The sequence below is a fragment of the Oryctolagus cuniculus genome, chromosome 9 (assembly GCF_964237555.1).
Source record: "Oryctolagus cuniculus chromosome 9, mOryCun1.1, whole genome shotgun sequence".
NCBI lineage: Eukaryota > Metazoa > Chordata > Mammalia > Lagomorpha > Leporidae > Oryctolagus > Oryctolagus cuniculus.
This window is the reverse complement of record NC_091440.1, coordinates 71,782,011-71,795,877: the sequence shown is the minus strand read 5'-3', so window position 1 is coordinate 71,795,877 and position 13,867 is coordinate 71,782,011. Positions and strand designations below refer to the sequence as shown.

The window sequence follows — 13,867 nt, the reverse complement described above, 5'->3', positions numbered from 1 at the left end:
AATGAGTCTGGGGATTTAGCAGATGACCAAAGTACTTGGGCCCCTGCCACCCATGGGGGAGACCCAGAAAGGGTTCCAGGCTCCCAGTTTCAGCCATCCCCAGTCCTGGTCATTGTGGCCATTTGGAGAGTGAACCACTTGATAGAAGATCTCTCTGCCTCTCCCTCTCTATTTCTGTGCCACTGCCTTTCAAATAAATTAAACATTCTTTTAGAAAAAGAATAAAACCAGGATCACAACTCAAAATGGCTTTTAGCATTTGCAATACTCATTGTTTCTTCCATAGAGTATTTAATTGTAGTACAAAAGTTTTTAAACATATGAAAGCATACAGAACAGGATAGTGAACCCTCGTGTACTTTTCCTGATTTTGTAGTTACTGATATTTGCTGAACTTGGTTACTTTCCCTCTCCTCTTTCCTCGCTTCTCTCCTACCCCTCCCCTCTCCTCTATCCTCTATCCTTTCTTCTTCTGTGCCATCTCCTTTCTTTTCCACTGTTACATTTTAAAGCAAATCCTTGACCTTATGCTTCATGTCATTTATCCTCAAAATTTCTCGAGTTTTATTTGAATTTCTATTTTTCATCTGCCATACAAAATTTAACTTTAAAAAGATGTTGTTTCCTGGGGGCCACCGTCCAGGGCGCAGGTAGCCACTGCGCTGCGGGGGCACCTGGCGTCTGGGGCTGTGATGCGCTCTCCTGAGGACTGGCGACCGGGCCAGCTTCCTGGGTGCTGCCATGGAGGAGTTGTAGTCAGTTCTCAGCCTGGAGCCTCCCCTGAGTCAGGAGACACTTTCAGACCTATGGAAACTGCTTTCTGAGTACAACCTGCTGACCACCTTGCTGAACCCTCCCTTGGATGATCTGCTGTCCACTAAAGATGTTGCCAACTGGCTCAACGAAGACCCAGATGAAGGGCTCTGAGTACCAGCAGCTCCTGCACCAGAGGCCCCCACCCCAGCTGCCCCTGGGCTGGCGACCCCTGCACCAGCCACCTGCTGGCCCCTGTCATCCTCTGTCCCTTCCCAAAAGACCTACCACGGCAACTCCAGTTTCCGGCTGGGCTTCCTGCACTCTGGGACGGCCAAGTCTGTCACCTGCACGTACTCCCCCTGCCTCAACAAGCTCTTCTAGCAGCTAGCAAACACCTGCCCTGTGCAGCTGTGGGTCGACTCAACACCCCTGCCTGGCACCCATGTGCGGGCCATGGCCATCTTCAAGAAGTCTCAACACATGAAGGAAGTTGTCAGACACTGCCCCCACCACGAGTGCTGTTCCGATAGTGATGATCTGGCCCCTCTCTCAGCATCTCATCCGGGTGGAGGGAAATCTGTGTGCTGAGTATTTGGATGACAGAAACACCTTCCGACACAGTGTGGTGGTGCCCTATGAGCCACCCGACGTTGGCCCTGACTGTACCACCATCCACTATAATTACATGTGTAACAGCTCCTGCATGGGGGGCATGAACCGGTGGCCCATCCTCACCCTCATCACACTGGAAGATTCCAGGGGGAACCTGCTAGGATGGAACAGCTTTGAGGTGCGAGTGTGTGCCTGTCCTGGGAGGGACCACGGCACAGAGGAAGAAAATTTCCTCAAGAAAGGGGAGTCCTGCCCTGAGCTGCCCCCCGGGAGCTCTAAGCAAGCACTGCCAACCACCACCACCGACTCCTCTCCCAAGAAAAAGAAGCCACTTGATAGAGAATATTGCATCATTAAGATCCGTGGGCGTGAATGCTTCAAGGTGTTCCAAGAGCTGAATGAGGTCCTGGAGCTCAAGGATGCCAAGGCCAAGAAGGAGCCCTGGGGGAGCAGGGCTCACTCCAGCTGCCCAAAGGCCAAGAAGGGGCAGTCTACCTCCTGCAGTAAAAAACTAATGTTCAAGAGAGAGGGGCCCAACTCAGACTGAGGTCTCACCTTCTGACCACGTTGACGACCCCCATGCCCTCCTACCTTGACATTTTGGGACTCAGGTGCTTGAACCCTACTTGGTAGAGGTATGCCTCAGAACTCCCAGGAATTCTTCCACTTGCCTTGGCCTGCACTGGTGGTATTGGGGGGAGGAAGGGAGGGGTAGTGGGAGCTAGGATGGGCCAACCTTAGCTTTTAGAATTTTGACTGTGAGGAATGTTTGGGGGGAAAAATGCTCTGAGAAGCAGCCCTAGGCTGGGTGGGAAGCCCAGCCCTCCTGCTGTGCTGAGCAGGGATGTGGCCACAACTTCATGAAATGCTGATCATGCCTACCTCACAGGGTCTACTGTGAGGATTAATGAAATGCTGTGTGGCTGTCCTGGAAAGCACCCTTTATTATAGGGTGGCTGGGATGTGGCACCCTCATGGGAGCTGGTTCCCTGCCCTCCTGCTGGCTGGGTTGACAGCTTCACTGGTTGGGCACCTGGTCTACGCTGGTGCAGCCAAATCCTGCCCAGCCTCTTAGTGACAATGGCACCTGAAAGAAGTCCTGCCCTAACCTACGCCTGGAGGATTCCATCTCATGTACCATCTGCATCTACTAAGACCTTTTTCACTTTCCCCACAATGCTCAGGGTCAATTTCTTTTGCACCTTGCAAGGCACATCTGCATTTGTCACCGCCAGTCCTCTTCCCTTTTTATATCCCCTTTTTATATCGGTTTCTTATTTTACAATAAAACGTGAGTACCATCCTGTGTCTCAAAAAAAAAATAAAAATGTTTGCTTAATCACTGTAGCTTTTTACTTAGTACACACTGAACCTAATTACTTAATGTAATTCCAAACTTATTTTTACCTGAGATGCACAGAATTTTCTATCATTTTAAAAATGTTTAATGAACCGCTAAATTGCTTTCTCAGTCTGTCATTGCAAACACTATTCTAAGCCAGGTACTTCCAAAGAGGAGTTTTTCCACCTTTTGCATGAAGTTTCCTGAAAAGGAGGCTACTGATCAACAGCTTGGTTGGCTCCTGACTCCAGCTTCCTCCTAATACAGACTTTTGGAGGCAGTGGTGATGGCTCAAGTAATTTGATTTCCTGCCATCCACATTGAGAGACCAGCACTGTATTCCTGGCTCCTGGCTCCTGGCTCCTGGCTACTACTGGGGCTGATGTTCTGAGTATTTGGGGAATGAACCAGCAGATGGGAGTGCCAGTGCTCTCTTTGTCTCTCCCCTCTAATATAATACTAAAAAAAGAGCTACCAACAATAATCTAATAATTTGGTACTTTGAAAAGATTGATAAAATTGAAAAATCCCTGGTGAAACTAATCAAAGAAAATAGAGACAAGGCATCAAGAAAGCTACATAGGGAATAAAAAGGGGAGCACACTCTAGATATTAGAATAGTAAGATTATATGTTGAACAATTTGATGCCAAGACATTTGAAATTGTATATAAAATGGACAAATGCTTGGGAATATACAACTAACTAAAATAGATACAAGAAATAGTTTTAAACAATCCTATATCTAACAAAATCTGATTTACAACTTGAAAACATCCACAGAGAAAACTGTAGGTTGATGTGGGTTCACTAGGGAGTCCTAGCTTACATTTAAGGTAAAGAAAAAAAAATAATAACCAAGTTAAACAGACTTGGAGAATAAAAAAGAAAGGAAATGCAGCCTAGCTCATTTTGTGAAGCCAACAGTTGAAATTAACATTATGAGGGAAACTAAAAAAAGAATATCCAATCATACCCATGGCCCGGATACAAGAACTGTAAACCAAACTATCAACAGAATCTAGCAGCTTTCTATTAAGAAGGTAATATAAGTACCACGTGCTAACCGAATGCATCACTCCCACCATGATGCCATCTAACATGCTGTGATGCAACCAAGCAGCTTTACCAGGGCCCAAACACATGGGGTTGCCTGATCCTGGACTTTCAGCCTTCAAATTTGTGGTCTAAATAAACCACTTTTATTATAAAGTACCCAGCCTTCGGTATTTTTGCTACCACAACAGAAAATGGACTACAAAAACCACTGTGAATATAAAGTATAAAATATTATTGAAGGGCCAAATGATTCAAATAAATAGATAACCTAGTTGTCAGTTCTCCCAAATTAATAAATTCAGTTCCTTTCCAATGAAAATCCTAAACATATTGTGAAAACGGACAAAATTATTCTAAAATTGAATGTAAGAATCAAGTTGTAAGAAGAACCAAAGGGTCAGGGAAAAGATGGCAGCTTAGAAACAGGAAAATCTGGGCCGGCACCGTGGCTCAACAGGCTAATCCTCCACCTAGCAGCGCCGGCACACTGGGTTCTAGTCCCAGTCGGGGCGCCGGATTCTGTTCCGGTTGCCCCTCCTCCAGGCCAGCTCTCTGCTGTGGACTGGGAGTGCAGTGGAGGATGGCCCAAGTGCTTGTGTCCTGCACCCCATGGGAGACCAGGAAAAGCACCTGGCTCCTGCCTTTGGATCAGCATGGTGCGCTGGCCGCGGCGGCCATTGGAGGGTGAACCAATGGCAAAAGGATGACCTTTCTCTCTGTCTCTCTCTCTCATTGTCCACTCTGCCTGTCAAAAAAAAGAAAAAAAAAATAAACAGGAATATCCAAGTCACATGGGGGCAAAATAGGTAGTTAAAAGGGAGAGAGGTTACATGCAGGAGATAGAACTGCGGGAAATTTACACCGGGAAACCCAGTTGGCCAACACAGACTGGGCAGGTACATGCTGAAAGGGAAAATAAGAAGGAGAAACAGAGGAGACGCAGCATGCACAGGTTGTCGGGGTGGAGGGTGCCAGTCCCCAGTGGATCAGGTTAGGTGGAATTAGGTGTCCTTGGAGCTGGGAGTAGCAGCAGGAGGAGGAGATAGGTGAACTGCTTTTGAAGTTCCAAGAGGGGAAAAAAAGAGAAGGTATAAAAAAAGCAAACAGATTGGTACTATGCTGTCCGACCCCTTTTCCCCCTGCCCATCCAGACCTGCAGCTGGCCCACAGAAGCCATCTTTAATGTTTACATTCTCGAACATAGACCTTGGCCTACCAGACACACAAACATCAACTGTGGGAGCCATCCCACGACACCTCCCACACAGGAGCGATGTCCACACTATCTCAGAGGAGACTCTTCCCCACCATGCAAGTCAGGCAACAAGGAAACTCGAGCCCATGAAATCCATCATTGAGAACTCATCTGGGTCTCAGAAGGTGGGGCTAAGTGCACCACAGCTCACACCCAACTCCACCATGATTTACAGGTGAACAGGGCTCCAGTAGATAGTGCTCTGTGCTTCCACTTGAAACGCACACAGAGCAGCACATAACAGAAATCTCACAAGAGAAATTCTGTAAGTTTATAAATATTTGTGTGTAATATATATTTATACACACATATGCTGAAAACAAAGCTAAAACCTGAAATAAGAATAAGGAAGACAATATGAGTCCCCCAAAGGAACATTACAACTCTTCACTAATAGAAGCTGCAGATGAAGTGAGTGAGGATATGTCAGTTCCTGAAAGGTGAGATAAGGCTGAGAGGGATTAGAAATTAATAGAGAATAAAATAACATGCAGTAGATGGTGTTAGAACAATGGACTATATGTATAGAAAAAGAAATACATCCATTTCAATTTTTAAAATTCCAATATTAAGGGGCTGGTGCTGTGGTACAGCAGGTAAAGTCACTGCCTGCTGCTGTTGGCATACCATACGGGTTAGAGTCCCAGCTACTGTACTTTAATCCAACTCCCTACTAATGAGCCTGGGCCCCTGCATCCATGTGGGAAACCCAGAAGCAGCCCTGCCTCCTGCCTTTGGATCTGCCCAGCTATGGCCATTGCAGCTAAATGGGGAGTAAACCAATGGGTAGAAGGCCCTCCCCATCTCTCCTGTCTGTAACTCTGCCTCTCAAATAAATAAATCTTTAAAAAAATTCTAAATTTTAAACCTTACTCATATTGTTTGATAGTAAGATGAATCTGTTTTATACTTTAATATACATTTTGAATTTCTTTAGAAAAAAAGAAAAAATGCTATTACCTTTGCCGCCTTTGCAGTGAATCACTACTACGTTCTTCTTGTCTTGAGCCAGCCACATATTTACTTCTTTGGAGAATACCACCATCTCGCTGATTTTAAAAGTTAGACTTTTAGTTGAATTAAAGTATTTCCAAAACAATAAAGCCCAGTGTATCTGGCCCTCTTCTCATAGCCAGTGTTGCATAAAAGTTACCTGAGAGTAGGGACATTATGATCATCAATCATGATTCTTTGGACTCTGTTATGAAAATGTTCAGGATTATAAGCTCTTTCACCTAAAATAAATCATACAGATGTCATATTTTCATAACTAATAACATAATAAATGATGAGTTATGAACATGTTAAAGTTTTCTATTGAAATTCCTTATCAAAAGGAGTTTTCTGGCCGGCGCCGCGGCTCACTAGGCTAATCCTCCGCCTAGCGGCGCCGGCACACCGGGTTCTAGTCCCGGTTGGGGCGCCGGATTCTGTCCCGGTTGCCCCTCTTCCAGGCCAGCTCTCTGCTGTGGTCAGGGAGTGCAGTGGAGGATGGCCCAGGTGCTTGGGCCCTGCACCCCATGGGAGACCAGGAAAAGCACCTGGCTCCTGGCTCCTGCCATCGGATCAGCGCGGTGCGCCGGCCGCAGCGCGCCGGCCGCGGTGGCCATTGGAGGGTGAACCAACGGCAAAGGAAGACCTTTCTCTCTGTCTCTCTCTCTCACTGTCCACTCTGCCTGTCAAAAAAATAAAAAAAAATAAAAAAAAACAAACAACAAAAAAAAAAAAACAAAAGGAGTTTTCTGAGTGGCTCTAGCTGCTCTAAAAAAACTTGAGGGCCTCAAAAACATAAAAAAATTAGTGACTTATTCTATGGATAAGTTACTGATCCAACTGACTTTTGAATAGCCTTTACTTTAACTTTTTAGCAGATAATTCATTATACTATTGTAAGATAGTTGAAAACAATGGGGCAAAGGCAGTGTAACTGGCCAAAATTCTTTCCCTTGCAAAATGTCCATTTAATAAACAAATAGAGGAAAAACTCAGGAGAGACAAGAGTGGTAACTTAAGGATATCATTTGTTAATATTCTTTAAAGGTTTAGTTTCTTTTTTTTAAATTTTAGTCTACTCTGTAATCACAGGGGTAATTCACCACTAACCATAGTATGCAACAAGTAAAAAGAAGACAACAGTTCCACAGGAGTATAAACAAGGACTAAAAATGACAATCCTCCCCACTCCCACTTAGTACACTGCTGTCATCACAACTCACTCCTAGTGGATAGAGAATTCCTTTTTTTGGTCTGTGTCCTCAATGCAGTGTTCCAGGGAAAATAGAAAGTTTTCTTAACCCTAAAACCACTGGAGTAGACCAAACCTCCACTTCTGCCTCTTGGGTTCTAACAGGCTTGTCTCTGTTGAAGGGCACCCACTGAGCTCAATCTTCCTATTAAATGTACCTGAGCAAGATCAGTATTTTTGAACTCACTCTCCTCACTGCCACCAAATGCTTATGATTAAATGACAAGTAGAAATGAAATTGTCTTCTTACATTCATAATTGTTTTCTATCTATAGTAGCAAAATATCAAGTCATGTACATACTGCATAGATTGTAGACTCGGTAATGGTTTCGATGTTTGGTATCCAGGAACCTCACAACTTCCTAAAAGAGACAGACACATATCTTACTATCCAGCATAACCTAGGAATGACCCAGGAGTTAGTTATATAAACATGATGGCTGTTACTTTTTGGCTCTCACTCATGCTTCTAGAAGAGATTCATAGAATATGAAGGTACATGTAGTCCAAGTCATGTCTAACCCATGGATGGCTTTCATACAGTTAACCAGTGTGCTTGGCTACTCAAATTATTCTCTACTCCAAGTAAGCATTGTTTACTGCCACTAGAGGAGGAAACTGGCTGGTTAGCTAGCTTTATTTTATTTATTGTCCAAATTCTTAATTCCCAGTTAACATATAGTTCTTATTTAAATTAATTCTGAATAGATATCATTTCGATAATGAACTGATTATTATGGTCTAAGCATTATATAAATAAATAAAAGGCAAAGTATATAGTATTACTCTGTATATGCATAAAATGATAGATTTTATCAAATTTTAGAAAAGTCATAGCTATATGAAGACATTTTGGTTCATTTCTTTTAAAAACTAATATAGGTCTGTGTGTATATATAATTTTAAAAATACTGGCTATTACTTAAAATACAGCAAAAACTATCTGATATAATCCATTATGATGTTTTACGTTAGAGAGTAAGATTTCAGAGGAAGACTGACAAACCTGGGTCAACAGTAAACTATGACTCCACATCTGTGTTCACTGAAAATTGAGTATTTATTAGATAAAAACTCTTACCTTAATTGGATTCCTGTAGAAAGACTGCTTTCCAGAAGATGGAAATGACATGGCGATAATGCGATCTAAAAAATCACGATAATCACTATTATGAATGTGATTATAGATGTGGAACAATATATGAAAATAATTTAAGTATGTTTAGACTTTTGTTACAGAAAAGAACTTTCAAGGGGTTGGCATAGTGGTATATTGGGTTAAGCCGCTTCCTGTGAGGCAGACATCCCAGATGGGTGTCAGTTTGAATCCCAACTGTTCATCCAGCTCCCTACTAACATGCCTGGGAAAGCAGCAGAAGATAACTCAAGTACTTGAGTTTTTGCCACCTATGTGGGAGACCCAGATGAAGCTCCTGGCTCCTGGCTCCTGGCTCCTGTCTTGGGCCTGGCTCAGCCCTCACCAGTACAGCCATTTGGGGAGTGAACCAGTGAATGGCAAATATTTCTCTGTCTCTTTCTCTCTCTCTCTTTTTTTCTTTCTCTCTGTTCCCCTCTCCCTGTCACTGTAACTCTGCCTTTCAAATACAATAAAGGAAACTTTGAAAAAAACTTTAAAGGTTGAGGTTGACAGAAAAAAGCTATCCCAGACACAGGATAACCAAGAGAATATACTAAATTACCCAGTGTAATGACCAGTTAAATGTCATGGTGTCCTAAGACTCAGTTGATTCTAGTAATATGCCAGAGTTGTGTTGAGCTCATTCTGGAGCACCTCGTTAAGCACCAAAGGAAAACTGAGAGGTCTGGGTTCTGGTGATTGTGGGAACTTCCAGGGTTTCAACACTCCTGACTCAGAAGACTTTTAAGACCTGCAATGCAGTGGCCTCCATCTCTGGTATTCTAAGAAGAGAAGAGGACTCTCTGGATCTGTAAGACCCAAGAGAACTATCTGAACTCAATAAATTCTCAAGAAACTGAAAATCATTCAACTTTCTCTAGAGCAGTCAAGTATCCCTGATTTGGTATGATGTGGAGAGCTTCCATTGTGAGAGTTAAACTACAGATATGTCATACCATCTCACTGGTATATGTCTTTGTGGGGGGAAAAATGGAAGAATATGGCTTAGAAAAAGCAAAAGCAAAATAAAAATTTGCACACAAGAAAAGTAGGACAATGTAAGTAAATCAATAGCTAAGCTTAACAAACCAGTTATGTAAGTGAGATCTAGGTCAAATCCATCTCTCCTGTATCGCCTTTTGTTTTCTGAAACCTGAGAGTTCAAAACAATAATTAACTTGTCAAACACAAATCAACTTAGAAGTGAAGAACATTATATAGGTATCTACATCCCTTGCCATTATGTCCCAAAACACAAGTTTTGCCCACTCACCAGTCTTCTGGTCAGCTTTTGGAGTTGTCTGTTTTGGTAAGCCAGATGGAAAACTCTTACCAAAATTATAAGGCGTAGAGGTCGAAGCAGAACGGCCACCCTAACAAACATTTAAAAGATACATTTTTTGTTTTAGAAACAAGATTTTATCCGGATAGACAAAGTTTGGAGCAGTGGTTCTTAACCAGGGGCACTTATGCCACCTGCCCCTGGCCATCCTGGCATGATCTGGAGACATTTGGGATTGTCACAGCTGCTGGTATGGGGTGCTACTCACATCTAGTAGATAAATGCCAAGATTGCTGCCAAATACCATACAATAAATAAAATTTCCCCCTTCCCCCTAACAAAGAATTATCCAACTTAAACTGCCCATAATAATAAAGTTGAGAAATTCATCCTAGAAAAGTGATAATAAGTTCTTAGAATTTGTTTATTCAACATTTACAGTTGAAGAAATTTTCAAGTTTTCCCCAGCAAAACAAGCTTATTATTCAACAGTTATTCCCATCAGTAACATAGGTTCACTACCACTGCGAATGAACATCAAACATACAACAAATTGACACCCTTCCCAAGTGGGCTATCCGGGAACTAATATTCCGGACTAATACTTTTCTAACTTGGGCACACATAAATGCATCACCTGAAAGAGCTTGTTTAAAGATAGCTTGTTTGGGTCCCAGAGATACAGATTTAGTAGGTATGGAATTGGGACCAAGGTATTTTTCTCCTAGCTGCTCAGGTTTCTTATTGAAGACCACATTGGCTTATGCTATTTTCTTTTTTTTAAATTTTATTTGAGCTGTACAATTTTCATGTATTTCATATATACAGATTTAAGAACATAGTGGTCCTGCCCACCCCCACCTGTGGCTCATGTTATTTTCAAACAACTCCAAAGCCTAACACATAACACAGTTAATTGGGTCTGAATTGAAGCCAAGGGAAGCTGGAATACAGAAGAAAGTCAGCTATTTGACTAATGGATAAGCCTGGTGAGCTCCCACCCACTATATGTACATCCCAAATCATATTTGCTTCTGTTCCTCATTGCTCCAGTAGAAAAAATTAATTGCCTAATCCTGAACAGTTTTAACTTTGCCTCAGCTTTCCTAATTTCTACAATAACTATACTGCAAAACTACCTCTGCATTGCTATCCACAACACTTACTATTTTTCTGTTTTGTTTGCTGTTCTTTGAGACTCATGATTAAAGTTATTTGAATTTTGCCTATGCTAAAATGAAAGGTTGAAGTGCATGGAAATTTATCTAAGATTTCTTTTTTAAGTAGCTTATTTGGTACAGAATCAGAATATTCCAAGTTGAAAAGACTATGTGGAATAATTACCACAGAAAATAGAAAAAGGAAAAGAAAAAACTGAGAGATATATCATATGTTTCATACCTTGGTACATCTTTCAGAAATCTTAGGTCAAAAAAGAAGTAAATGGTATCGATCAAGAGAGTTATTGCAATAATGACAGCATCTAAGATGTTAAATAGATCAGTAAAATATGTCTTCCTCCTGCAATATAAAAAAAGTTTGTCCCTCACAAGATAGGAATATTTTAAAAGTACATATTATTTGACTCATTGCCATTAAACATTCTCCTTTCAATAATTATTTAAGATGAAATTTCTAGATTCAACTTTGATAAAAATGAAATGTGAATGGAAATTTTACATATAGGAAATTTATATTCATTAATAGATTCATATGTATAACTAAAGCTTTACTATGGCAGTTTCAGTGTAGTAAGAGATAGAGGAGAACCACAGAATAAGAGGTAAGCATTGATTTCATGTGGGTGACAGAAGAAATGTGGGATATTGGGCAGTACTATTGGGAAATGGAAGTTGAATATGTCACACTATTAGAGCACCTGGAGCCGTGAGGAGTTATAACAGAGAAGCTTATGAGATGAAGAAGCATCCACTATTTAGACCTGCAAACTCACATTCTGGCTCTGAACCCACACTGGAATACCAGCAGGCTTCTGTAGCCTCCTTTAGGCAAAGATGAACTCCATTCACCACAGCTTCCTCCTCAAAGTGGCTCCTTCAGACATGGGCATTTGTTCTCCAGGAAATGCTCTTTCTGAGTCAAGGAGGCCCCTTTCAGGGTCTGAGAAACCTGATTTTGGGCAACTCTGCTTAGTTCAATGGCATGAGGATGGGGAGTCAACAGAGGAGACAAGCTGCCTTCTGAGACCTCTAGATGAAAGGAGGCTGGAGAACTTAGTTCTTGACTCCCCTATTGGTCATGTCCAAGTCTTGGCTCATACCACACACCTTCTCAGAAAGCTGGCAGAGAAAAAGTGACCACTGCTTCACTACCAAGGCCCTCTAATGGGATGAGCATGCTTCATGTCTCCTCTTCACCTCACTAAAATTTGCATTCTTTTTTTTTTATAGATTATTTATTTGAAGGGCAGAGAGTTACAGAGAGAAAGAGAAGGGGAAAGAGCGAGTGAGAGAGATCTTCTGTCTGCTGATTCACTCTCCTAAATTGCCCAAACAGCTAGGGCTCTGCCAGGCCAGAGCCAGGAGCTTCCTCCAGGTCTCCCACATGGGTGCAGTGGCCTAGGGACTTGGGTCATCTTCCACTGCTGTCCCAGGTGCATTAGCAGAGGACTGGACTGGAAGTAGAGCAGCCAGGATTCTAACCAGTTGCCATATGGGATGTCGGCACTGCAGGTGGCAGCTAAACCCACTGTACCACAGTGCCAGCTCCAAAATTTTCATCCTGAGATAAGACACAGGGTGATTTATGATTTATTGTCTAGTACTTAGTATACTGTTAAATGTCATTTATGATTCAGTTATTTTTTAAATATTTTTTCGAATGGCAGAGTGACAAAGACACATAGAAAGAGACAGAGACAGAAAGAGAGAGACAGAATGTTTCATCTTCTGGTTCACTCCCCAAGTGATAGCAATGGCTAAGAGTGGGCCAGGCCAAAGGCAGTAGCCGAGAACTCCATCTAAGTCTTTCATGTGGTGGCAGGACCAAATACTTGGGCCATCTTCCACTGCTTTCAGAGAAGTATTATCAGAGAGCTGGATCAGAAGTGGAACAGCTGGGACTCAAACTGTTTCTCTGACATGGGAGGCTGGCATTGCAAAGTGGCAGCCTAGCTCACTGAGTCAGTGCCAGCACCATGAGTCAACTCTTAATAAAGGTACCAATATTTGTACTTCATATACATGTTCTTATTTCTGTGTAACTTTGCCTTTCAAATAAATCTTTTTTGGGAATCTGAATTTTTCTGTGGACTTCATTTACTTCCTTACATATTCTAGATATTAATTCTCTGTCAGATATATAGTTTACAAATCTTTCTCCCATCTCTTCACTATGATGATTGTTTCTTTGACCATGCAGAAGCTTTTTTGATTAATAAAATTCCATTTATTTATTTTTGCTTTTGTTGATTGTACTTTTGTGGTCTTATCCAAAAACCCATTGCCTATATTGATGCCTTCAAGTGTTTTTCCTATGATTTCTTCTAGGTGTTTCACAGTATCAGGCCTTATATTTAGATTGATCTGTATTGAGTTGATATTTGTATAGGGTGAGAAGTAGGGAAGGGTGATACTTTAATCTTTTGTCTATGGATATTCAGCTTTCCCAGCATCATGTATAGAGGAGATTGTCATTTTTCCATGGTATATTTTTGGTGACTTAGTTGAGAATCAGTTGGTTATAGATGTGTGGATTTAATTTTGGGATCCCTGTTCTGTTTCATTGCTCTATGTATCCTTATGCCAATACCATGATATTTTGGTTACTATCATTTAATATTATGCTTGTGATGCTTTAAGTTTTGTTCTTTTTGTTCAAGATTACTTTGGTTATTTGGAGTCTTTTGTGCTTTTATGTGAATTTTAGGATTTTTTCTAGTTATGTAAACAATGGCATTGGGTATTTTGATGGCGATTATACCAAATCTGTAAATTTCACTGAATAATGTGGATATTTTAACGATCTTAACTCTTGCAACCCACAAATATGGGACCTCATTCTGTTTGTACGTGTGTGTGTGCTTCAATTTCTTTTATCAGTGTTTTATAATTGTCATTGTAGAGGTGTTTCTCATCCTTGGTTAAATTTACTCCATGATGCTTTCTTTAAAAAATTGATATGCATGATTGTTTTTATGATTTCCTTCTCAGCAAGTT

At 41.6% G+C, this 13,867-nt stretch overlaps 2 protein-coding genes across 3 annotated transcripts in view; one reads left to right on the top strand and one right to left on the bottom strand.

Annotated features, from left to right (window-relative positions):
• The window catches only part of LOC127487263 (uncharacterized), a 47,932-nt gene extending 45,225 nt beyond the window's left edge, over positions 1-2,707 (top strand). For both annotated transcript variants that reach the window (XM_070048948.1, XM_070048947.1), the window contains exon 4: positions 644-2,707. The gene's annotated coding sequence lies outside the window, so the exon portion shown is untranslated. The remainder of the gene's footprint in view (positions 1-643) is intronic.
• LOC127487250 (phosphatidylinositol 3,4,5-trisphosphate 3-phosphatase TPTE2) overlaps positions 1-9,791 on the bottom strand; it is a 34,695-nt gene extending 24,904 nt beyond the window's left edge. The window contains exons 1-6 of the mRNA XM_070048955.1: positions 9,681-9,791; positions 9,497-9,560; positions 8,351-8,415; positions 7,571-7,631; positions 6,177-6,258; positions 5,984-6,072 (exon numbers count right to left, since the gene is read on the bottom strand). Of these exons, the coding sequence (XP_069905056.1) occupies positions 5,984-6,072; positions 6,177-6,258; positions 7,571-7,631; positions 8,351-8,415; positions 9,497-9,560; positions 9,681-9,791 (472 nt within the window). The remainder of the gene's footprint in view (positions 1-5,983; positions 6,073-6,176; positions 6,259-7,570; positions 7,632-8,350; positions 8,416-9,496; positions 9,561-9,680) is intronic.
• Between the last annotated feature and the right edge of the window lie 4,076 nt (positions 9,792-13,867).